General features: G+C 36.5%; 2 protein-coding genes across 2 annotated transcripts in view; one reads left to right on the top strand and one right to left on the bottom strand.

Moving 5' to 3' along the window:
* Positions 1 to 27,247, top strand: part of LOC121386447 — a 57,207-nt gene that overhangs the window by 6,191 nt on the left and 23,769 nt on the right. Inside the window, exons 2-3 of the mRNA XM_041517346.1 lie at positions 7,502 to 7,573; positions 23,333 to 23,692. Of these exons, the coding sequence (XP_041373280.1) occupies positions 7,504 to 7,573; positions 23,333 to 23,692 (430 nt within the window). The 5' untranslated portion in view covers positions 7,502 to 7,503. The remainder of the gene's footprint in view (positions 1 to 7,501; positions 7,574 to 23,332; positions 23,693 to 27,247) is intronic.
* LOC121386449 lies at positions 28 to 3,129 on the bottom strand. Its single transcript, XM_041517348.1, has 4 exons — positions 2,567 to 3,129; positions 1,705 to 1,831; positions 1,025 to 1,228; positions 28 to 227 (listed from the first exon to the last, which is right to left on the bottom strand). The coding sequence occupies exons 1-4, from the start codon at positions 3,046 to 3,048 to the stop codon at positions 30 to 32; spliced, it is 1,011 nt and encodes a 336-aa protein (XP_041373282.1). The 5' UTR covers positions 3,049 to 3,129; the 3' UTR covers positions 28 to 29.

The following is a 27,247-nucleotide window of genomic DNA, read 5'->3' as shown; positions in this document are numbered from 1 at the left end:
TTGGTGTTGTCTCTCGTCTTGTCTTAATATCATGGGCAACTGTGGCCGTTATTCTTCCCTCTGTGTCGATGCCATAAAGCACTGTCTGCTTGTGACCGTGTCATTTTCTCCAGGTTGTCAATTTGGTGTTGCGTTGGCTTAAAATCTTTCATAAATCCTTCACACTTCTTTTGCAAGTCCGGCGGTGTGAGAATCGAATACTCCACCTCGTGGAATCTAGTAAGTAACTGAAAAAAAGGAGATGGTATAAATAATAATGCTTGTATTAAATTGAAATGATAATTAACAACATTGGTAATAGCAATTTAACAACTACACACACACATATATATATAGAGACGGAGAGACAGACCAACCAGGACTAGCTCTGCCACTCGCCAAATTCACCAAATGCGAATTTTATTTCAATTTTGCGAAAAAATATTGTTATAATTTATATTTTGTGGGAAAATAGCTCTAGGCTTTGCATTTTTTAGTTAATTTAGCGATATTTTCTGATCACCCAGAGCTAGCCAACACACACGTGTGTGTGTGTGTGTGTGTGTGTGTGTATATACATAGATTATTTTTGTTTACTAAGCTTGATAATGCATTTTGACATAAATAACTATAGCATTAATGGTAAATCATAAACTAAACAATTTGAAGGTACTTTGTTATTAAAATGAAACTCATCATTACATAGGGCTATTTCTCGTCCCAGCTAGTACACCACAACTGGCATACCACAGGCTGTGGTATGTGCTATCCTGTCTGTGGGATGGTGCATATAAAAGATCCCTTGCTACTAATGGAAAAATGTAGCAGGTATCCTCTAATACTGAAAATTACCAAATGGTTGACATCCAACAGCCGATGATTAATAAATCAGTGTGCTCTATTTGTGTCGTTAAAAAAACCCACCTTTTAACTCGTTACATACGTATACATTATAACCCACTGTATGTTGATGCTGCTTTCTGCTTTCATCTCCAAACACATCCATTCTTTCTGGATGCAGAATTATAATCTATTGAAAACTTACTTGTGGAATTTCTTCGTCTTCAGATGCAGTGTCTGTATCTGAATCATTTTTGGTGAGAACACACGCCTTCGGGAATATCTGTTTCAGCTGCCTCAGAGCTGCTCTCACTGGTTCAACTTCAATCTGTGGAGTTATTCGCTTTCTGTTTAGGCTGCCTTTTTTGTGTCTACTGAAGTTGATTTCTCTTAAAGGCTGTGGTGTAACCTACACATATTAAAAATATAGTTATTTACAAGACAATTTTTTAACAGGGCTCACACTGGAAACAAATTTGGTTTAGCCAATTTTCAAATATAGAGAGTATTTCCTTGAAAATTATTTTAAAAATGTTTTAATTTAAAGAATATTTTATTAGCCAAAGACTAAATGTTGTAGCCACTGTATAAAAATTAGCAAAAATGTAACCAAACTATAAAGTACATCTATTTGGTTAAAATATACCAACCAGTAAATGTTCACCATCTATATATTTTCATGAATAGCTTTATATTAATCAATATTACATTATGATTATGCAAAGTATAATGATATGCATTGTTAACACCTGTGATACAACTTGTACTGGTCAAATATATATATGTAAATAAAGTATTTTATATTAACTATTGCAGTGTTATACATTTATTACTGAGATATTTAATCAGCTGCTAGTAGTAGTAAATATAACATGGCATACATACCTCTTTTCTATAAAATCTGTTCCAAACACAGGCTGTGCTTGTCCGTGATTGCTTGCTGAAACCAAGTTTAACACCTGCTTCTATCTTGAAAAGGACTGCAGCAATATGGCTGCATGCCTCTCCCAAACTGAAAGATCAATTGACCAATAATAAATTTACCTATATATGTATATGGTGTGTGTGTGTGTGTGTGTATATATATATACATGTATATATAAAGAAAAAAAGAAAGAAGTGTTTTATTTAACGACGCACTCAACACATTTTATTTACGGTTATATGGCGTCAGACATATGGTTAAGGACTACACAGATTTTGAGAGGAAACCCGCTGTCGCCACTACATGGGCTACTCTTCCGATTAGCAGCAAGGGTTCTTTTATTTGCGCTTCCCACAGGCAGGATAGCACAAACCATGGCCTTTGTTAAACCAGTTACGAATCACTGATCGGTGCAAGTGGTTTACACCTACCCATTGAGCCTTGCGGAGCACTCACTCAGGGTTTGGAGTCGGTATCTGGATTAAAAATCCCATGCCTCGACTGGGATCCGAACCCAGTACCTACCAGCCTGTAGACCGATGGCCTGCCACGACGCCACCGAGGCCGGTACATGTATATATTTGACATATGATATATGTGTTTGCTAGATTTGAAGTTTAATAAATCCTTCTGGTTTTACCCTTGAAAAAACTATTGTGTCTGTAGATGTTAAAAATAAATATATAATATAATAAATCAAATTATAAAAACAAACTAGACATTATTTGCAATTTCTCTCCTTATTGAAGATGTCAAATCCACCCCCCATATTTTAACAAAGCATGTGAAAACGGAACACAGATAATAGCAAAAGAATATTACCCGGCCATACAGGTGCAGTGTGCTGATATCACATATCCCTGTTTCTTGTCCAGACACACCCAGGGCTCGTGTGGTTTCTTGGTGACACTCTGTGATGGGGTAACACTTGCTTTTATGAAGCACACTGGACTATCTTCAGCGATATCATAAAACAAACATGTATGTACATGGCCCGAAATGAAAAAATTGTAACCGTCTAGTGATTTGTAGGCCCTCGTCGCTTCCTTTGTGTAGATGCCGGGGGTGTTTACAAGGTAGTTGTACATGTCTGCATATTCCACTGGTGGCCATTTGTTCATGGCTTCTATCCACTGGTCCTGAGGAATATTATATGGATCAGGCAAAGATATTGTACCCTGGTGAACTTTCAGTTTTGTTTCATACCTTGATCTAGCTATACTATCGAGATTCAATACATATTGTGAAAGACTGACATTAGAAACATGAGGCATAATAACATCGGAATCGCTACACTCTGCCATGCTGCGTGGTTACTTCTGCCAACCAGGCAGTGCGCATGCGCGGGAAATCAACGATATAAACAAAAACAAGCAACGTTCGTATATTTGAGCCCATATGGGTAATAATATATGATATAGGCCTAAACCTGTCGTAAAACAAACATTTGAGAAGATTCGTCGCCAATGGAAAATCGGCTACCATACCTAAAATTCGAACCACATTGTTAACAACTGCGATAAATCAAGCTCCAAACACACCGAATCTGTGTCTGAATGTGGCGAGTGTGGCAAAGACGCCATGTTTGGTGTATTTTGACGTCTGCGTCTGTACCTGTTACGTATTATCAGTATTTCGATATAACTGACTGCGTTCATATCTTTGGATATATATTTTTTTCTTTAAACATCAACAATAATTACGATAATTCCACAAATACTTTGTCCGTTACGTTTTGGAGGAAGCTGGACTATTTATTAATAAACAAAATAATCCCTGAACCGTTAGTTGAAAGAAACCCAACAAAACAACAACACCCCCCCCCCCCTCCAAAAAAAACAACAGCAAACCCCCCCCCAAGCAAACCCCCCCAAAAAAAACCCAAACCCAACAACAACAACAACAACAACAACCCCCCCAACAAACAAAATCCGAATATAAAGCTTAATGATTATTATTCCACTATCATATCAAGGCCGTAACTATTTTCTAAATAATTAATTCTAGCCTAACAAAAGTTTTATAATCACAAACATACATGTATTTATCACTAATTCGTTCGAATATAATGTAGACGAAAACACATGCAGCACTTTATGATTATTGTATGATCATTCTCAATAATCTTTAGGCCTAGGTGTCAGAAGCAGGATCGGTGGGGGGATGGGGGACAGACTGACATCCCAACTATGATACGCAACGTCCTCGTGCTACTGCTGGGGCTGGTAAATAGCGCATGTTCTACAGGGGCGTAGGCTGGGGGGGGGGGAGGTTCGGAGGGTTCGGTCGAACCCTCCCCCCCGCTGAAGCAAATGGTCCGCTTTCAGAACTAAAACACACAGCTTTATACATATGGAGTTTCTGGTCGTGCAAAAACAAAATAGAAAAAGGGTCCACTTGGTACATATTCGAACAACCCCCAGGTCCAGATCACGCTACACCCCTGTTCTATGACATCTGTTGCCAGATCTGTAGTTGACGCCGGCACAGACGCGATGTATTTTGGTCACATTCGATTCAGTGCGTTTCATTTTCGACTGGTACCATGCTCGCCAGACCTAGACCAGAACCGGTGTGTTTTGGCTCCTACACGACATCCATGTCAACACGTGATAATTTAGTTTATCATATAATATCTAGCATTTATTACACACCAGTGTAAGATATTGCTCATGTCATAACAATCACTCAATATCTAACTAGTGCAATATCAACGTCACGTGAGCATGACGTAGATCACCTGCTGACCCAATTCGTAAACAAATAACATGTAGTAGATCTCGACATCTGCTTTCTTCTGCGTTTGCAGCTGGTTTGTAATAAATAAAATACTAAACTTGCTTGCCTGTCATACCATTATTATGAAACTCATGAACAGTGTTGGTATCTGTCCCGCTTTCGCTCGTCAGATACCAAAACTGTTCACTCATTTCATAAAAATGGTATGACAGGCAAGCTCGTTTAGTATTCTATATTTACAATGCAATCAAAGTATGTGATATTTTTCAGATCGCATACTTTGAGAATTTGATAACTTTGCAAATTAGATATATACTCAAAGGCAAAAGTTGTTGTGACATGGATTGTTTGGAGTAATAAATTTGTGAATGGATTTATGGATGTAAACCAGAAAAAATGTGCATGAAACAGCTTAAAGAAATGCAACCAAGCAGTTGTTGCAGCGATTGCATGCTTTGTGCAAGAAACATGGAATATTCGGGAGAAATGCTGTCCAATGTTCACCATAAAAGGCCAGACATTCAGTCGCAAATCACTGCCACACTGTGCAGCCTTCAGAAGTCCAAAAGTCAGAAAAACACCATTAGTGAACTGCTTGATGCAATTTGGTCATGCCACGCTTCAGTCAAAATGACAAATGAGACGACTCATAGGGATGCTGAATCTGGGACCTCGCAGGGTGACGTCGCACGTCAACTCAACGTCCACAGAAACACCATATGGCACTTATGGCAACGCTATCAACAAAACAACCAGGACAGAGACCGTCCCCGTAGCGGCCAACCACCCGTGACAACCCCTCGCCAAGACACGTGGGTCCGAACCACGCAGCTGCGAAACAGGTTCCAGCCAGCAACCCTCACAACCCTTACCATCCCTTTCTCCAGCGTTTAGTGGCCTTAATGAGACGACGGTGCCAGGCCTGTATCAATGTTCAAGGTGGACACACTCGCTACTGACTGTGTGAACTTTTATCTTTGTCTTTTGTGCGTCACAATAACGTTTGCCTTTTAGTATAAATTCATCGAAATCACGGCACTACGTTTATTGACATTTAAGCAAACTTACTACGGTAACACTCCATAATTGACGTATGCACTGATAGTCATCTAACAAAAACGTTTTAATAGCAACTTTACACTGCAAGCTATCCAACGTTCAGAAAAGAAAACAACGTTAAGCACTAGTTTATTTTTGAATATCGCATAATGGCTGACTGGAATTAAAGATGCGTATATTGTTTACAAAAACAGTTTGTATTAAGCTTGAGATTATATGATAAAGAGATTATTACCCTCGTGTGTTTCGGTATCGTCAGTATCATATATTATGATTAGGAATAACAATAATGTATTATGCTCGCCAGAGGCTCGCATAATACAATTTTTATTCATAATATAGGATATTGACGATAATGGTATGCACATTTAATGGTATATGCAAATTTGCAAAATCTCTAGATAATAATGTGTTGCTGTGAATGGTTCGTTTGTTTACAAGTCAACACGACCTGTATACCTGAGCAGGAATTTTTCATAAGATTCACCTATTTCCGTAAAACCGGCTTGGTCGAGATGGTCCGATTGACTCATGAGTTGTTTGGTGTTACTTGCAAAGTTCATTCATCTAACGATTACCGCATTACAATTGTCTGTACCTGAAAGATAATTACCGATAGGTGCTAAATAAACAACACGATAAGCGTGAAAGGGTCGACGAAAATATTATACATAAATTATTTTTTATATTTCTTCGGATAAACGTAGCCGCTCGAGCTAAATATGTATAATTTTACAGTTCGGACCAATAAACTGGTTCGAGAGAAAGCTTCTGTTCGACCCCAGGGGTATTCGACCAATCAGCACCAAAATAAAAGGGTTTGATAGAGAGAAAAATGGGGACATTGTTCTTGGTTCGAGAATACCGGTAGGTTCGACCGTTGGGCGTTCGAGCCAATGAGATTCTACTGTGTGTGTATATGTATATGTATATATATATATATATATATATATATATATATATATATATATATATATATATATATATTATTATGATAACAGTTAATTAACAATTAAAATTCATTATCTCGCCTTCATGTAAAATTCTTTAATCTCACTGGTTGTTTGCCGTTGGACAAAACCCTTATACCCCTGTGGGCGGAGCCAAATTCTCTTATACCACGTCTGTAATTTCCAACAGTTTCCAGCCACCCCAGTTAATGCTAAAGCAATGATTAGATTATAAATAACATTGATAATCAATCAAGTATACATAATTTTATTTTTACTATAAAATACACTATTTCAATACTTTTAAAAGCTGCAATGTTGAACTCGGCCACCTAATTACGGTCGTGGTGTTATTGTATTAATGCGCGATTGGCAACAGTTGTGGGTTTTTTATATTTTTATTTTTTTACTACATACATTTCTGATAAAAAAGTTTTGTTTTGTTTTTTTTAATTTTATTAATATCTGTTTCAAATAATTTCGTATTACAAACATTTGAAGTTAACCGTTAATAAATTGTTAACAATTATTGTCTGGCGTTATTTTGATTATTTGGCTATATGGTTTAACATGTTGGCAAGATAAATTCGTTGTAGAAGCATCTCTCGGGGTATATGTTTTTTTTTATGTACCCTCTGTGTGCTCTTTTACCCCCTCGCCTTCGGCTCGGGGTAAAAGAACACACAGAGGGTACATAAAAAGCCATATACCCCTTGTGATGCTTCTACAACTTACATTATTAATACAATCTAACCATATTATTCCCCATTCCTCTGTTATCACATATTATCGTTTTATATATTTGAAATATGTCAGTTTCTGATTATATTATTGTTTTATATATTTGAAATATGTCAGTTTCTGATTATATTATCGTTTTATATATTTGAAATATGTCAGTTTCTGATTATATTATCGTTTTATATATTTGAAATATGTCAGTTTCTGATTATATTATTGTTTTATATATTTGAAATATGTTAGTTTCTGATTATATTATTGTTTACAGGTATGGCCTTTTCGCAGATCATCTTTGAGATTATTATTTTTAATTTCGTTATTGGAAACAAGTCTGTTGAAGGTAAGTTGTGTATACTAGTAATGTTTTGTCTTTTTTATCAGTTAAAGTGATATACAGAACTGCATACGAGGTGCTTTTCCAGTTGCAGTAGAACACGAGTTTATATTGTACAATAGCATTCAGGGTTTCTGCCAGAGGATAAAATGGGAGTGGCGCCATACCCAAATTGTTTTGCAGATTTTATTTTTTTAAGTTAAGTTTTTGAAAAAAACAAACCCTTTATCATTACTGTATGATTTTCTTAACTCTAAACCTACATTTAACCCATTTTCTTTCTGGGGGAGGCCACCATATCCCCTAATGACTGGTTGCATTAAATTCCATAACGTCATACACAAACATTTCATTCTGGCAGAAACACTGGTATTATACTATTATATTATAGAGTATTATACAATGGGATGCTAAAACTGTGGGAATGTTTCTGCCACAAGGTAAAATGGGTAAAGTACCATCTCGAATTTAAAAAAAAAAAAAAAATGTTTTGGGTATGGCGCCATACCTAACATGTTTTGCAGATTTAATTTTTTTACTTTAAATAGTTGGACAATATATAGCCTAACCTCTGGTCTTAATTTGGATAAATACAAGTAAAATGCAAAAGAAGCAAATGTAAAAGGGAATCATACATATATATTAAAAATGGTTATGATCAAGATACCCAATCAAGTACTTATAATATTACTACTTGGATGATACCTCAAATGCAAAAACACACACACACACACACCAGCAATAATCATTGTTATTCTAGATAATACCCCCCCCCCCCCCCCCCCCCCCCCCCCAATAATACCAAAACACAAACGAGCAAGAAAAGTAATTCCAACTTAAATAGAAAAAAAAGTGCAGGTCATTCTAAATGGACACTATATCATCCGTACACATGAATATATGGTAACAATACACCGACTGGTATAGTTTACAAATGCCATTTTGTTATTGAAAAAGAAAAGAAAAGAACCCAGAAAGAAAATGGGTTAAGTTTGTCAAAAGATTAACTTAAAATAGGGTATGGCGCCATATCCGTTTTACCCTCCGACAGAAACCCTATATACTGTTCCAAGTTGTTCTAATAAGTGCCAAACCTGCTGTTATGTATGCTTCTTTAAATTGTTCTTTTAACTCTGCATTTTCTTACTTTAACTTTATGTTATCTTTCTTCAACTCATCATTTTGTGGCTGTATCTGAAAAATGTTTGCTTCAAGTGTGCTTAATTCTTCTTCAAGTGTTGAAAGTATTTCTTGTTTAATATCAGTGAGATTCTCTTTTAGATCATATTTTGTAGTTGTTTGGTTTAGCTTCCGACACATTTGTGTTTGCTGTTCACTAATTGGTTTTAATTATTTTAGCACTGTCTTCATGCTTTCTTTCTGTGTGTTAACAAAAGGAATAGCTGGCTGTCATGAATCGTTTACCAATGTCTGCTTTTTTTCTTTCTGTTTTTCCTTCTTTACATCTTGCTTGGTTTAGTTCTGTCTGTCCATGTTTGGGATTTGTTAAACTAGCATTTAGAGATGATTCCAGGCTTGAATCGCTGCTCAACATTGAATAGCTTTCTGTTTCTACCAGCATTAACACCCACACTCATGCAGAATGCAGCTGTACACTCCACATTATCACTCACAGGTGCGCAGGTCAATTGCTGTAGGCTTGGGGTGAACATTGTTCAGACCAGGGCTTAGGCTTGGAACTCTTTGTTCAAATTAACACATGACTGTATATATTGGATTTTTTAATGGTAATAATAACAAAAACCCTAATCTTTTTTTTTTTAAAGAAAAATTGGGTCACCGAGATCCTGACAAGGAGATGAATGTTCTGATACAAAAACTAAACTTGTACTACTCTTGGATCTTCATATAAATATCTTTTTTTTCCACATGTGACTGCACCCCTGTGTGACCTCTGACCTCACCTGCTATGTTAAGGTTGCAATAATGCCGGTTCCTGCCAAAAATAGTTATTAATGTTTGCTTTGAAACAAAACGTTTATACCTTCAGCTATATACATATAAACATTACAGCCAAATAGTTCCATTTACCAGTAGAAAAAACCCATGTTTTAAAGGCGAATTTTGAGTGTGTCACACGCATTAACTAGTGGCGTCACTGTTTTATGCGTACGCATTCAACACACGAAGTTTACACATAATTCTTTGCAGTCAACTGACAAAACCCCCCAAAGATGTTGGCCATGCTATATTTAGCCACAAATTATTAGAGATACCCCCCTTGTCGTCCAGTTGAAGACTTCAAAAAATTATTCTATAGTTAATTGTGGAAAAAGTATGTGCGTGATTGATTAATTTGTAATTATTTATTACAAATAAATGTAAAAACAAGGAAATATTGTTAATTTTTAACATTGGTGCGTAATTAAAAAAAAAAAAAACGCAACCCAAACCCTACCTCAGACTTCTATATCTCAACAACATATAACACGCCAAACGTCCAAATAAGCAACGTTATCACCCATATTGTTAAAAATATCTTGGTACATATCAAAGTGATACGTCCCACTAGAATGCCAACCATGAGTGGGCCCATGGACTAATAGGTTAATGGGCTTTTTGTTTGTTTGTTGTTTGTTTGTTACATGTGTAGGGTAACTACTCTTTTTGGTGAACTTTTAGTTCTTTAAAAGGGCCTCCAAGATGATATTATTGGTCCATATTTCATATATTATTATTACCAGTATAAAATTACTTTATTTTGTATAACGAAGACACTAGAGGACATTGATTTATTAATCACCCGCTATGACAAACATTTGGTAACATTGATACATAGTCTTAGAAAGGAAATCTGCTACATTTTGCCATTGGTAGCAAGGGATGCCCGATCAGCACAGTTTTATATATTTTAGTAGCAGAAACTCTGGCGGAAGCTGTTCGGGAAGATACAAAAATTAATGGAATAAATCTACCTGATGGCTTCGTTAGCAAGTGGGTGGGCTACTCAGACGACGGAAAAGGCGACCTTATCAGACCTAGACTCAGTTAAACGATTGTTTAAAGTTTTAAATATATACGAACGTGCTTCTGGAGCCAAAGTCAACCTTCAGAAAACCACAGGTTTCCTAATGGGGAGACTTAGGTACGAGAAAGATACACCTCTTGATATAAGATGGACAAACGAAAAAATCAAAATTTTAGGTTTCTATTTTGGTAACGTAGATGTTTCAGCCGATAATTGGTAATCAAAAATTAAAAAAATCAAAACTATTTTAAACATTTGGAGTAATCGTAAATTAACCTTACATGGTAAAGTAGTAGCAGTAAATTCGCTTGCCACTAGCGGCATTTGGTACCTATCTAACGTTTTGGAACTACCGGGAAAATACGCTAAACAAATCGATAAAATTATCTTTGACTTTATTTGCAGTTACAAAAAACATTTCATATCAAAAGAGCAACTTCAACTACCTAAGGAGTTAGGCGGGTTGGGTGTCGTAAATATTCGGCTAAAAATTAAAGCACAAAGAATTAAATGTGTAAGTAGATTTTTAAGCTTAGAAGGCGAAGGCCACTGGAAATCTTTAGCGGATCACTTTTTAGGCCAATACAAAAACTTAAATATTGAAAGACATGTTCTAAAATGTAAAATTATAAATAATAAAGCTAATTTCATCTCTATGCCGAATATCTACAGGGAAATACTCTTAACATGGAAGAACCTTGACATTACTATAGACACTAACAGCTACCAACATGTTGTTGTTTTTTTTGTTTTTTTCTTTCAGTTTCAGGCAGCACCGGACATGCCGGGTACCCCATTTATTTGTCAAATTCCTACCTATTTACAATCAACCAGGTTCTCATTGAATGTTAAAATAAGGATGTACATAAATATATTTGTGCTTGTATTATAATAAATACAGTTTATTTAGTGCGTGCTTGTGTTTTTTGTATCTTTTACTATACTTAGTGTGTATTGCTTTAATAATTATTTACAAGAAATTAACCTGGTTTACGGACCTGGCCCCCAAAGCAACAAGCCGGGGGGGTCCAAGTCTGTTTTTCTACATTTTTGTGCAATTAGTCATTATTTCTCATAGTTTATAAGTAATGTCGAAGGCGTCATTGCACGAAGCAATGACCTCTTCGAAACACCAGTGTTTGAGGAATTTTTCTTTTCTGTCAGGCCGCTCTAAGGCGGCAAAATATTCTGTTTCCACCCTTGAGTAAACCAAGTGTTTAAAAAGTGCCATTTCATTACATGGCTTATTTCCCTCTAATAGTTTTCTAGTTGTCCATATTACCCTTATTGCTTTGCTCCAGAGAAAAATTCCTAGCTGCGATGCATAATTACCAAGTTTGTATTTAATGCCAAAAATCATGGCATATGGGTTTAAACGGAATTTATTGCCTAAGAGTTTTTTAAAGATTGGTTCAATTTGTTTAATAAAAAGTTAGGTTTTTTTGCAGTGAAAAAAGGCATGCAAGACTGAGTCCACTTCGTCGCACACAAGGCACTCCGGGGTGGGCTCGATCTTCCAGTCATATAGGAGAAGCCACGGTGACGTCACATGTTTTGATCACGTGGTACCGCGCGAGCGCTGGTAGGCAAGAAACCAGTTGACAATACTGGCATTAGTAGTAATGAACAATCGAATGTTTTTCCGTCAATTAAATCAGTGTAGACTAGTTTTGATGAATGGTATTTTGTCATGGTAATTTCATACGTTGTTGTTAGATGCACAAGTCACTGTAGTAAGGATTATGAAATTAGTTTCATCAAATACAGTGGAAGCGAAACGTTGAACAGTTAAAGCTGACAACAATCAACTTTGCCCATCCCACAACGGAGATCGTCATTTTATACAAGGTTTGTTGTATGTTATTCATTCGTAATACTAATACACGTCAGTATTTATTGAAATGAAAATTGAAAAGATAACAAAAAAAATAATAATAAAAATAAAAGCCCCCACCAAACTGACATGGAAACAAAGATGCCCTGTGAACAGTAGGCCCTACCCAGTCAATCGACAAACAACGTTTTATGTAACTTTTTGTTTGTATTGACAGATCCATTATAGTGGGTAAAAACAAAAAATCTGAATATATTTTATATTGTATTATGCCATAAAATATGTAGGGGGCTGGAGTATTTATATTTTTAATTAAATAACAGGGAGTGTGTGTGTGTGTGTGTGTACAATCAAGCATATATATATTGTTTCATATGAAAATGGTTCTGAAATATTTCCATTTATTAATTATATTATATGTTAATTATAATGTTTTACTTTTTGTATTGAAGAAGTGATCCACAGGTGTATTTGTAATGTGTAAGTTGATTTTTTAATAATAAAAATAAAAGGTATAAACATTTCAGGGTGGGATATCAAATGTATTAAATCATTTGTTTGGGATTAAAAATAAGTAAATACTAATAATAAAACTGGATATTGATCCACAAGTTGGTGATAGCCACCATATTTTATTAAAAACATATAAATTATGTTACATGCATTTATTATATAAGTTATCTGAATTTGTTTGCAGCAAATAAAGAAAGAAAAGGGGAGCTGATTGTATTTACAAGTATTATTGTCATCAGTGACAGATGTCAATATGTCTCACAAATACATTTATGTGTATTCAAATATTTCCATAATATTCAATATTCACAATATAAAACTTTCATACTTATATATCATAGAAATTTACCAACTTCTTATTTTTTTTTCTAGGTATCAGTGATCCCTGTTTGTGGACAAAAAGAGAACCGGCAACTCTTGGATGAAAAATGGGCCTTTCACGATGAATTAAGGGCGTTTAAGTTTTAGGGTGAATTAAGGGATGCTAAGGAGAACACTGGTATTGGATTCAGCGATTCTTTTCTACAGTATCTCATGTTTCTGTGCATAGGATACCAGAACCTTTTTCACTGACTTTCCAAACTACCATGTGCAATATTATTGGGGCTATCCAGTATGTGATGATGACATTGATAACACTTGGATTTAATCTTTTTTTACCAGGATCTCTATTTTCTAATAAAAAACAGACTTTACAAAATCAATAAAAAATTATATCGAGAAACAATAGACAACACATATTTATTATTTTCTTTTTCTATTATCATTATAAACCAATGATCAAATGATATTTGCATTGTGTTAATGTGTGTCCTTTACATTTAAACATTGTATTGTTACCATTTACAGTAATTTGTTGTTTTAACTGGTTATTAATCAGGTTGAAAGTGATAGCCTTTGAAACTGTGCCTCTTGTCAAAGGTAACTGACACTGTTTTAGATTTGAAAGGAAGGAATCTTTTTTATTTAACAATGCAATCAAGTCATTTTAATTACGGATATATAGAGTCCGACATGTTTAGGGATCACACAGATAATATTAGGGAGGAAACCTGCTGCTGTCACACAATGGATTACTCTTTCCGATTAACAATAAGGGATCTTTATATGCATCAGCCCACAGACAGGATAATAAATAGTGTAGCCTTTGTTACACCAGTTGTAGAGCACTGGCTGGAATGAGAAATAGCCCTATAGGACCACCAACAGGAATCAATCCTAGATCGACTGCGTATTAAACTATGTCCTGGCCTGCATGGGATTAGGCGATTAAAATATTAATGGCAATTTTTTATGTATATATATATATAAAAAATAATGCTACAAAATGTTCTGAAGATGTAAAGCACAAAGGTGAGGGACCAAGTAAATTAAATTTGAGATGTATCCGGTTTTAAAAGGCTAAGTTCTGTACTAATATTTAAAAAGGGACGCTGTAGCTAGAGGGAGAAATGTATGTGTGGTCATGGAACATGTATGGAAACTAAATTTAGGTTCCTCCATTTTAATACAATGTGTTAATATGTATCCGATATCAACAAGTTTAAGGAATAAAAAAGGACTTGATAAAATTAATAGTTTTAAAAGTTTTTGTAAAGTTTTCTAATAAGATACTTGCTTAAATTTATTGTTCATGAAAAGCCTTACAAATGAACCAGTAGACAAGTCTGATGTGTTATATATATATATATAACTACTGTCTATATACTGTCTACTGGTTGTTCATTTGTAACAAATGTTCATATATATATATATATATATGTATGTGTATCTATATGTACATATATATGTATCTATATGTACATATATATGTACATATATATGTATATGTATATATACATATATGCATATATATATATATATATGGGTTATTTAAAATTGTTTAAAGAAATAATTTCCTTTAACAAAGTGTAGGCCAATTATTTCTTTTAAACAGTTTTAAATAAAAAATATAGGCTACTCGTTTTATTTTATTAGTTTTATTTGTGTGTGCGCGCGCTCGTTTGTAATGCTTTACTTGAAATATGGACCAGACGCTTTAAAAATACATGGACTAAAAATATTTATTCAGGTGAAAAGAAAAAGAAAAAAAAAGGAAGTTTGCTATAGTTTTGAACTCGGTCAATCGTCAAATTTTATGGGTGGAAAGAGTACATGTATCTCCTCCATACAGGAGCTATGTAGAATAGCGTTCCCGTGCTACAAGCGGTAATTTAAGCACGTGTTGGCCATTCTTTGCTATTCACGCTACGCTAGTTCGCTTTGTTACTAATGGCCATTATGATAGACTTCTGCCTACCAGATGCGCGCGCATGCTGATACGTGACGTCACTTCCCTAAACACATGGCTTCTCCTATAGATGTTTCTAACTGCAATTACATTTCTAATCATTTTATAAATTAAGTCAAAATCGGGATTTTCAATAAAGCCGGAGTTTAAGGTTTACCAAATGTTTTGCCAGTTTATGGTTTCATTAAAGGCCATTTCCCACCTGGTTTTAAATGATGCATCTTTGTAAGTTCTTAATAGCAAGACTGCGTATATGTCCTTCGTTTTCGCGACTGTCACGTCCTTTTTCGTATCACCTACGTTGATACAAAAGATGGCGTCTAAGTCACCATCAAAGGGGTCTTCATTTCGTAGTGTCCATAATAAGGTCGGCGGTACGTTGTCTTGTAGGTCTTTTAATTGGCGATAAAATGCCGCGCTAGTTGAGCAACCAGCGAAGTCCAAAAAGTCATTCGTTTCCATGTCCCAGATGTCTTTGACTAAATTTAGTCTTTCTCTAAGTATAACATTGTGCTGTTTGTGTGATATGGTCGGATTGTCGTGAAGCGGTTCATAGATTATTTGTTGGTAACTGTCAGTGTCTCGAGTAATGTCAAGGTCATTCCAAGTTAAAAGAATATCCTTGTATATATTCGGCATTGATTTAAAGTTAGCTTTATTATTTGTAATCTTACATTTTAGAATGGTCTTTCGATATTTAAATTCTTGTATTGACCTAAAAAATAATCCGCTACGGCTTTCCAATTACCTTCCCCTTCTAGACTTAATAGTCTACTTACAAATTTAATTCTTTGTGCTTTAATTTTTAGCCGAATATTTACAACACCCAACCCACCTAATTCTTTAGGTAGTTGAATTTGCTCTTTTGATATAAAATGTTTCCTGTAACTCCAAATGAAGTCGAAAATCATTTTATCAATTTGTTTGGCATATTTTTCTGGAAGTTCCAAAACGTTTGATAAGTACCAAATGCCACTAGTTGCAAGTGAATTTACTGCAACTACTTTACCATGTAAAGTTAAATTTCGATTACTCCATATGTTTAAGATAGTTTTAATTTTTTGAATTTTTGGTTCCCAGTTATCAGCTGAGACATCAACATTTCCGAAATAAAAGCCTAAAATTTTAATTTTATCGTTTGTCCATCTTATATCAAGAGGCGTATCTTTCTCGTACCTAAGTTTTCCCATCAGGAAACCATTAGTTTTCTGAAGATTGACTTTAGCACCTGATGCACGTTCATAAATATTTAGGATATTAAATAATTGTTTTACTGAGTCTAAGTCTGATAAGGTCGCGTTACCGTCGTCTGAATACCCTACCCACTTACTGACGAAGCCATCTGGTAAAGTTATCCCATTAATTTCGGAATCTTCCCGAACAGCCTCTGCCAAAGTTTCTGCTACTGAAATGTATAATACTGTGCTGATCGGGCAACCCTGCCTAATTCCCCTAGAGAGATTGAAATAGTTTGAGACATACCCATTTACTTTAACAGCGGATTGAATATCCGTGTAACACGTTTTAATCATTTTAATAAAGTTTGGCCCAAAATTTAATTTTTTTAGAACTTTAAATAGAAAATCCCATTCCACCCTATCATATGCTTTTGTTTGGTCTAAAGATAAAATTAAGCCCGGTAATTCATTACGATTTACATATTCTATTAAGTCTCTTATCAATGACGCTCCGTCATGAATTGATCTGCCTTTTACTGAACATTTCTGATTTGGATGTATTATTTTTGGTAGAAAATCTCTGATTCTACTTGCCAGAATTTTTGTAATAATTTTGTAATCACAATTTAATAAAGAGATTGGTCGCCAGTTTTTTAAAAGTTGTTTTTCGTTGCCTTTCCAAATTAAAACAATGACACCACGGCGCATGGTAAAAGTTAATTTTTCCTTATCAAAGGCATCGTTAATTACTTCTACCAGATCGCTACCAATTAGACCAAAAAAGTTCCGGTAGAATTCTGCAGTCAAGCCATCACAGCCTGGTGACTTATCATTGGCAAAAGATTTAACAGCTGATGATACTTCGTCAAGAGTTATTTCCCCTTCACACGCGTCTCTGTCTTCATCATTTAATGTCTTTGTCATTTTGTTTAACAAATAATTTTGTGCCGAAACGTCTGTCTTTTCTGATGTGTAAAGTTTTTTTTAATAAAATTTAGTTGTTTCATTTAAAATTTCAATTTGCTTTTCAATTAAATTTCCATCTTCGGTTATTAAAGAATTCATATGTTTATTGTTAGCTTTTTGTCTTTCGAGATTTACAAAATAAGCCGTGCATCGTTCACCTTGTTCAATTTCGTCCACTTTGGCCCTAATTCTTGCCCCTTGTAATTGTATTTGTTCGTAGTTTTTTATTTTATTTTGTACGTTAATTAATTCTGCGTAGTCCAAGTTCGTCTAATTGTGTTAGGAAGATTTCGTCTTGTTTTAACTTGTATATATATGTCCTTTCAGTCCTTCGTTTTTGTTTACAATAGTCTGTGGTTAGTGTTTTGATTTTAACTTTACCCAAATCCCACCATAATAAAAGATCATTATAATTTCCCTTTTTTGTTTTCCACGTCAGCCAAAAGTCGTTAATTAAGTTTACGTAGTTTTTGTCTTTCAAAACACTATTGTTAAATGCCCATAGTCCTGGTCCTTTATTGTTTTTGTCGAAAATAAATTCTGCCCAAACAAGCTTGTGATCAGTGTAGACGCACTGAGTTACACCCGCGTCTTTCAGGCCAGCAGGAAACTGCCCTGAGATTAAAATTCTGTCAATGCGCGAGTACGTTCTGTAAGCCTTGCTGTGGTATGTGAAAGAGGTTCTGTTTGGGTATATATATCTGTATGCATCTTGTAGTGCGTGTTCGTTTATAATGTTATTTAATTCTTTAACCCCTACAGTGCCCCTAAGCTCTTGCTTCTTAGAGCCTGTCCGGTCGAGCGTTACATTGTACACGCAATTAAAGTCGCCACAAAGAATGCGGCTAGTCACGGTACGTTGGTCATCTGTCGTAATAAAGTAATTGACACAGCTTGCAATGAACTCAGCCCTTTGGCATGGGTTCACTGGACAATACAAATTAACTACGTTAAATATCTGACTATTAAATTGGCAAAGTAAACTAAGAACTCGCCCATCTGCGTCTTTAAGAGAATTAATTACTTTAATTTCTAGCCCTTTTCTGAATAGAATAGCAACTCCCCATTTACGCCCAATGTTACACGAATTTGTATAGTATGTCCCTTTAAAATCTTTAAGTAAATCTTTGATGTTGTCTTTATCATTGAAGTGAGTTTCTTGTAGACAGATTATATCTATTTTTTCTTTTTCTAATAGTTTGATAATTAGCGCCCGCTTTGTGTTACAATTCACAAAGCCGTTCACGTTTAGTGTGCCAATTTTTAAGTGTGTGCTGTTAACAGCCAGCATTTCAACATATGAATATCATGATGGAAAAGATAATAGTAGAAGTAAACAATCACATTAAACAACAAAACATTTACACATTGTCCTTGTCGTGGGGACCCCAGAGCACACCAAGTCTATGTCTAACCCTGGTCTAACAGACAGCAGGGTGGGATGGTGGCCGGGGTCTTTTCCTTTGAAACATAGAGAGTTAACATTCAAGCGACGTGTGTACGGCACAAACAACACTAGGATAGTCACATGTAACATAGACAACACAGTTCCACATAAAACGAATCCACATAAAGTCACCACACAACAGAAAAACACATTAAACAAGGCACAGTCGACAATATATACATTATGTTTGTGTACAGTTCCTGTCTTGGGGACTACAGCACTCACCAAGTTTGTTGGGGGCCCTGGCCTTATAGCCGGCAGTGGGTGGGGGTGGCTGGTATCATCTCCATGGTTACATGAAACGTTTTTACAGATACAGTATATACATGACATACATAATATTACAACAAACACAGACAACACGGTTTTACATATGACATACACGTTAGAACATGAAAACACGGGTGCACACATCACAACTCCTTTGAACACAGAAACACTTGGGAAAACATCTCCATACGAATACACAGAAACACAGAAACTTTCACGGCTGAACACAAACACAGGGGTACACACATTGAGAACACACATTGAGAACACACAACATGAACACAAATAAACTCACTTTTTAATCTGGCCACTTAGCGAAAAAGGTGTGGGGTAGGTCCAGGGGCGGATCCATGTCGTAACCGGGGCTAGGTTGAAATCGGTGATCAGGCTCGTAGTCGATGTTCGGTCCGGTTCAGGTTGGGGGTGGTAGGCGAGAAAAGGAAAAACCTAGGTTTTAGAGGCCTTCAGTCCATTGGTTCTAGAGGGTGGGGCATGGGGGAGGACGTGGCAGGCCTTCTCAGGCGATGTGTCCTCTGACGACGATAGGTCCCTTTTCTTCTCCCTTTCCCTTTCCTTTCTCTCTTCCTCTTTTCTCGCTCCCTTTCTCTCCTTTTTTGTCTTATCTCCCTCCTCCTTGTCTCTCTCTCTCTCTCTCTCTCTCTCTCTCTCTCTCTCTCTCTCTCTCTCTCTCTCTCTCTCTCTCTTTATCTGTCTCTCTATCTCTGGGGAAGAGGTCGGTATTTATTACCAAGCCTTTGCCTTCGTCAGTGACGGGGTCTTCGGGTGGGGGTGGGGGTAGGTCTGTCTCTCCCACGACCTGTCCTAGGTCCCCTCCCCTAACAATGTCAGAGAACGCCACTTGGCGTCCCGGACAATCTCGCTGCTGGTGGCATTGCTCGCCACAGGTAAAACACAATTCCGGCTGGTTTCTGTATCTTACTGTAAACCAGTCGCCTTTTGAAGTTTTTACCCTGCCAGGTATGTCCTTGTGGATGTTAATTTTTAGCGTGCGCTCTCCTGTCTTAACCTTGGTATTACGCCAGGTTGCGTGGGCTGATGGTACCACTATAGTCCCAAAGTATTGTAGAGCAAAGTCTACCCAGATGTTGCTAACCCCTAGGGGTAATCCTCGGACTCGAACCCACGTGTCTCCTGGGAAGCGCGCGTTTATTTGACAGGATCTATCTCTCACATTTAGTCCCTGCAGTTCCAGTCAGTCACGTATTTCCTTACTATCTAAATGGAGCTCCCAGGCGTTACGTCCCTTCGGCACCACTGCCAGTAAATGGTCGACTATGGGACCCAGAGCCCTACAGATTTCCTCTCCCTTTGGGGGGGGGGGGGGGGGGGGGGTGTCAAATCCCTGGGCGTTTAGGTAGATGGGGTGCTTATACTCACTACCCGTGCTGCGTTGACCGCCTGGAGGTGTAGTGGCTTCGTTTTCCTGTGGTGTTTCTGGCTCGTCGCTGTTCTCGAACATCGTCGTAGTTGGAATGGGATAGAGACTGTCAAATACAAAAATAATACAAAAATAACTTTGGATTAGATTTAGATAGACGGTTTAGCTCACTCACATGCACAAAAGGCCGAGAAGCTACCAACAGATAATTTATGAACCGTTACACGAAAACCCTTTTGTATCCAACAAAACATACACAAGTATACGTAGAGAAAGACTAAATTTAGTCAAAAACATTTGGGACTTGGAGACGAACGACTTTTTGGACTTCGCCGGTTGTTCAACTAGCGCGGTATTTTATCGCCAATTAAAAGACCTACAGAACAACTTTTCGCGGACATTACTATGGACGCTACAAAATGAAGACCCCTTTGATGGTGACTTAGACGCCATCTTTCGTATCAACGTAGGTAACACGAAAAAAGACGTGACAGACGCGAAAACTAAAGACATATACGCAGTCTTGTTATTAAGAACTTACAAAGATGCATCATTTAAGACCAGGTGGAATATAGCCTTTAATGAAACCATAAACTGGCAAAACATTTGGAAAACATTAAATTCAGGTTTCATTGAAAATCCCGACTATGATTTAATTTATAAAATGATTAGAAACGTAATTGCAGTCAGAAAACATCTATATGACTGGAAGATTGAGACCACTCCGGAGTGCCTTGTGTGCAACAGAGTGGACTCAGTCTTGCATGCCTTTTTTCACTGCAACAAAACAAAACTATTCATAAAGCAAATTGAACCGATCTTTAAAAAAGTTTTTGGTAACAAATTCCGTTTGAATCCGTATGCCATGATTTTCGGCATAAAACATAAGCCTGGAGATTATGCATCGCAATTGGGAATTTTTCTCTGGAGTAAAGCGATAAGGGTAATATGGACAACCAGAAAATTATTAGAGGGAGATAAGCCATTGAATGAAATGGCTCTTTTCAAACATTTAATATATTCAAGGGTTGAAATAGAATATTTCGCCGCCTTAGAGTGGCCAAACAGAAAAGAAAAATTCTTAAATCACTGGTGCTTCAAGGGGGTCATTGCATCGTGCAATGATGCCCTTGATATTACATATAAACTATGATAAAGATTGGCAAATTGCACAAACTGTAGAAGAAAAAAAAATAGACCTGGACCCCCCGGCTTGTAGCTTTGGAGGCCAGGTCCGTCAACCAGGTTAAGATATTGTAAATACACACCACTTAAGTCATACACACTAATAATATAAAGAAAACAAAAATACAAACATGCACTAATTAAAATGTATATTATTTTGAAACAAGCACTGACACTCATATGTAGATCTTTATATGCCACATTCAAGGAGAACCTGGTTTATTGTAAATAGAGACCCTGCTATCTACTTTAAGTACTAGATCTTAATACTTGGTTTATTAACGTCACAGACCTTGGTTTATTAACATCGCAGACCTTGGTTTATTAACGTCACAGATCTTGGTTTATTAACATAGCAGACCTTGATTTATTAACGTTACAGACCTTGATTTATTATCGTCACAGACCGTGGTTTATTAACGTCACAGGCCTTGGTTTATTAACATCGCAGACCTTGGTTTATTAACGTCACAGACCGTGGTTTATTAACATCGCAGACCTTGGTTTATTAACATCGCAGACCTTGATTTATTAACATCGCAGACCTTGGTTTATTAACATCGCAGACCTTGATTTATTAACATCGCAGACCGTGGTTTATTAACGTCACAGACCGTGGTTTATTAACATCGCAGACCTTGGTTTATTAACATCGCAGACCTTGATTTATTAACATCGCAGACCTTGGTTTATTAACATCGCAGACCTTGATTTATTAACATCGCAGACCGTGGTTTATTAACGTCACAGACCTTGGTTTATTAACGTCACAGACCATGGTTTATTACCGTCACAGACCGTGGTTTATTAACGATACTGACCTTGGTTTATTAACGTCACACACCTTGGTTTATTAACGTCACAAACCGTGGTTTATTAACGTCACAGACCTTGGTTTATTAACGTCACAGACCCTAGTTTTATCCCTGGAAAATGAACATTACGTTTGGTTAATCTACAAACCCGTAACTTATCTGTATAAAGTTACAAAAAAGTGAAATGAATCTGTGATGTTGAAACTGGGAAATACCTTCTACAATTATACTGAAGCGCGTCTACATAACCGTTACTTCTGAGATACATGCGATTGTATAGCTAGTTGTGTGCAAAATGCCTTTCACTGTATCATATGACAAACACCAGGATGACCAGAAACACTTCTTCAGGTGTACGGAAACGAATAAATTAAACAATAAAATCGAATTAATATCCGATTTTTAATTATAAAAAAAAGGGATCTAATAGTGAGAAATATTCGATAGTATTTTTCAAAAAATGGGTCTGTCATTTTAAATTAAAATGTATCATTATTTTTTAAACATGCTGTGCGAGGACCATGTATGGTTGGAAATAATATGACCTTTCGCTGTATGACAAAAACCAGGATAACCAGAAACATTTCTTCAGGAGTACTGAAACTAATAAATTAAACAATAAAATCTAATTAATATCCGATTTTCACTTATCAAGAAAAGGATCTAACAGTGAAAAATATGCGGTAGTGTTTTAAAAAAAGGGTCTGTCATTTTACATTAAAATGTATCATTATTTATTTTAACATACTTTGTGAGGACCATGTATGGTTGGAAATAATATGACCAAACAAGGCAACCAAGTACGTTTATGGTATAATTGCATGCAATTCTTTGTTTTATTGAAGAGATTAAATCAAAACCTGTATGTTGTATTTGCAGGTGTATCTGTGAATATTACTGGTTCGTCTTCCCATGCAGTGCTCAATGAATCGTTTACTTTCACCTGCACCGTCACAGACGCTGGTAATCTTAAGGATGGCGTGGATTTTTTTATCAAGACTCCTCCGTTTGGTCTAGTAGGTTCTCTCCATCAGAATATGGCTACATGTTCAGTGTTTAATACTCCAGTAAGTCCAAGATACACTGTAGCTTGTGGAGGTGGAACAAACAGTTCCTTGGCTGCCACCAAGATCTATACTTTGGTGATCAGCAGCGTTCAACTCAATGATAGTACAACCTGGTGGTGTCATCTGCCGAGAAATAAAGCAAAAAGCAACCTTTTAAGATTCGCTATTAAAAGTAAGTCCATTGCTATATATATATATATATATATATATATATATATATATATATATATATATATATATATATATATATGTATTAAAGGCTTTTGTAGGAGATATCGCTGGCACTATAATTTGCGATATCTCCTGCGATATCTCCGCTTCTTATAATCTTGATTGGTCAAATTTTAATCACAAGACAATGTTTTGTTACGTCACTTTGTTTCAGCCCTAAACCTACCATTGGTGACGTCACGCCACTGCCGTTCTGCTAGTTAACGAGTCTACTGCTGACATTCAACCCACATTACTGACATTGTTTACAACTGTCGCAAATGAAAAGAATGATAATGGATGATAAAAAGAATACCCCCCCCCCCCCCCCCCGGATTTCATACTTTTATCAACTCGTACTGATAAATTATGATATCACAAGACACTCGAGGAGTATCCTCTCTCTCTCTCTCTCTCTCTCTCTCTCTCTCTCTCTCTCTCTCTCTCTCTCTCTCTTAGATTGGTTTGTTTACATGACCACATATAAATCGACATTATACATACTTATATGCATAGCTATATATGTCAAATGTATGTACTCTTCCCCCTCACGTGTGCGCACATGCATAAATACAATGATGAATAATTCAACATATTAACTGTACTTTTCAACATTATTTTAATGGACATAATTGCCTTTATATTGAGGCGCCCGATGTATGAACACACTAATTATTTGATGCATTATGTTTACAAGAACAAAACATGTATCCAGTAGAATGAAAGTGCTATTTTATATCGTTACAAAATAACCATGTATTATTCCGGAAAATCTCTTTTGTGAATTCGTCTCAAAAGCTATTTGGCCAAAATTTTGTTTGAAATATGAGGATGCTTATTCTCTAATAGGCATACAAAGATGGGTTTCATAGGAACTTGCCTAATGCAACCACCGTGGCCATTTTGGATTTCGTTGTTTTCAACTTAAAAAGGTTTATCTCAAAATTGAAATTGCTGGCATGGAGATTTGTTCAAGGCAACATGGCCAGATTGTCTTGCCCAACAAAATCTTCAGAGGGAATGGGGTAGTCTGAAAAAACACCATGGCCACTATGGACAGGTTAATGGCGTCATAAATTTCAAAGTTGCTCAGTTTTGCTTGTTGTTTTTATTTTTATCAATTATATAAGTTTTGCATCAATTTCAGACTTGTAAGTGATTTTGTTGAAACCCCCCCCACACATTTAGTTAAATTGCACAAGTTATTTTATTTATTATTTCACCCATTTTTGAAGCACTTTAATTCTGCTTCTGTTTAGGACATAGCATTGATATTTCAGTTCTTCTTCTTCTGCGTTCAATCTTTTTACGGCTGTCATATCAGTAATCCGGATGTGGCGATCCGGAGGTCGTCGACAGGTCCCTATAGTTTAGTCTTGAAGGACGTGTCTTCCATCCAAAGCTTCTGTCGAACTTGTTCCTGTGTTTGCTCTTCAGCACAACATTCACATTGGGCCACCTCTGCAAGTCCTATCCTTTTTAGGTGCTTCTTTAGGACACAATGTCCAGTGTGAAGACGAAAAATTAAAGTTTGTTCTTTTCTGACAAGTTCGTTAATGCTGTCACAGTCAGGTCTGTATCCACCATTCCTCGTCTTCCAATCACATTTGAATTTTCGCTTTAGGATTGTCTTGGCTTCACTGTATGATATGGAAGAGTTGGGTTTTGGGAGGAAGCTGCCTGCTTTGGCCAATCGGTCGGCCTTTTCGTTGCCTGCAACTCCTACATTTGCAGGGATCCACTGTAGTATCACCTTGCAGCTTTGATTAAGAGCATTCAGTTTTTCTTGCAGTTGTCTAATCAGAAGCTCTGAAGGTCCTGATGAAAGTGACTAGAGAGCTAACAAGGAGGCACTGTATTCTGGTTCTTTCCTTTCTTTATCAGAAGCTCTGTCATGGCAATCAGGGTTTGCAATTCTGCTCTGTAGTTCGAGCTTAGCTCACCAACTGTAATGGAGAGGGAGGCCGAGTAGCCATCTGGATTACTGATGTATGCTCCACTTCCACCTTTTCGTATAGCATTCTCCGCCGAGCCATTTGTGAATGCATGGATCCAGGTTGTCTTTGGATATCGCCTGTCATTTCTAGGGCGAGTGCTCCCCCTTTGTTGTAAGTCCGGACCGGACATTTGGAGAAAGCTCTCCATATTGACTGGCATTTTGCTTGAGTACATCAGTATGCTCTTTATAGCACCAGGGATGATTCTGAGGCCCATGTGCTACACTTCATTCAACTTATTCCTGTTTGCTTTTGAAGCAGTTGTCCAGGCTGGAGAGGCATATTCCATGGTAGGTCTTATAGTTCCGGTGTATAGCTGCTTGGGGATCTTGTAGTTGGAACCCAGTTAGTCCCAGCCAGTTTCTTCATTAATGACAGTTTCCTGACAGCTCTTGCCTATGTGGCGTCCATGTAAGACTTCCATGTCAGCCGTGTATCTAGTGTCAGTCCAAGGAAAGTTGGTGTATCTGATTGTCGCACTGGCTTGTTTTCAAGTTTTAGCCTCACTTTGTCCTTTTGAGTAGAGAGGGAAAAGAGTGTTGAAACTGGCTGTCAAACAATGGTAAAAATGCATGAGTTGACACGGGGCATAGAACACTCCATATTTTGTATCAAAGTTGAACAATACTAATTTGTTAGTGCCTTCCAAGACTTATAACTTATTTTCAGGTTTTATTATTATTATTATTATTATTATTATATTTAATTATTATGATTTTTTTTTTTTTTGCCACTACTAGATTAGTGTCCAATTCACAACAATAAACTATAAAAAAGCCAAAAATTATTTTATTTATATTAGAAGCCCTTTAATTCTGCTTCTATTGAATTTTCTATTAATAAGGTACTCAGTACACTGGGTATAAGACACTGAACCAAAGATAGGAAATACTCATTTACTAGTGCCTTCCAAAATCATACATATAACCTAGTTTTAGATTTTAAAATTTTATTTTATTTAGTTTTTTCTCCCCAAAGGTAAGGCTCGATTCACATCAACTAATGTTCTTACCATATATGTAGTCCGTTGTCAAGTTAAGCTGTATCCTAACCGGTCGCGTATGCCGCGAGTGATTATTTTAGAAATCATTGATTTTAATTGTCGTATCCTAACAGCATGCGTGCGACGCGACATATAAATCTGTTGTGTCACGCGCATGCAGTTAGGATGCGGCATTGGAAATCAATGATTTCTAAAATAATCGCTCGCATCGCTCGCGTCGCTCGCGGCCAGTTAGGATAGAGCTTTAGTCTCTTATAAAATTTAGGGTTTTTTGGCGAGCTACATATAATTCAAAATGCAAAGTACAAAGACGGACTGTTTGGTGTGTACAGGGATTTTAGGACATTCATGGTTAGAACTAAGAGAGGTTTACAGGATTATATATTGTTGTGGAATAGAGGGTGAAGAGTATTACAGTTCACTGATGTTTGTTTACATCCTGGAAAATAGATATCATAATGCAACACTTTGTAAATAGGTGTCATGCTAATTTACTAGCAGGGTTTTTGCCAGAGAG

This window comes from Gigantopelta aegis, chromosome 12 (assembly GCF_016097555.1).
Source record: "Gigantopelta aegis isolate Gae_Host chromosome 12, Gae_host_genome, whole genome shotgun sequence".
In the NCBI taxonomy this organism is placed as follows: Eukaryota; Metazoa; Mollusca; class Gastropoda; order Neomphalida; family Peltospiridae; genus Gigantopelta; species Gigantopelta aegis.
This window is presented reverse-complemented; position numbering and strand designations above follow the sequence as displayed.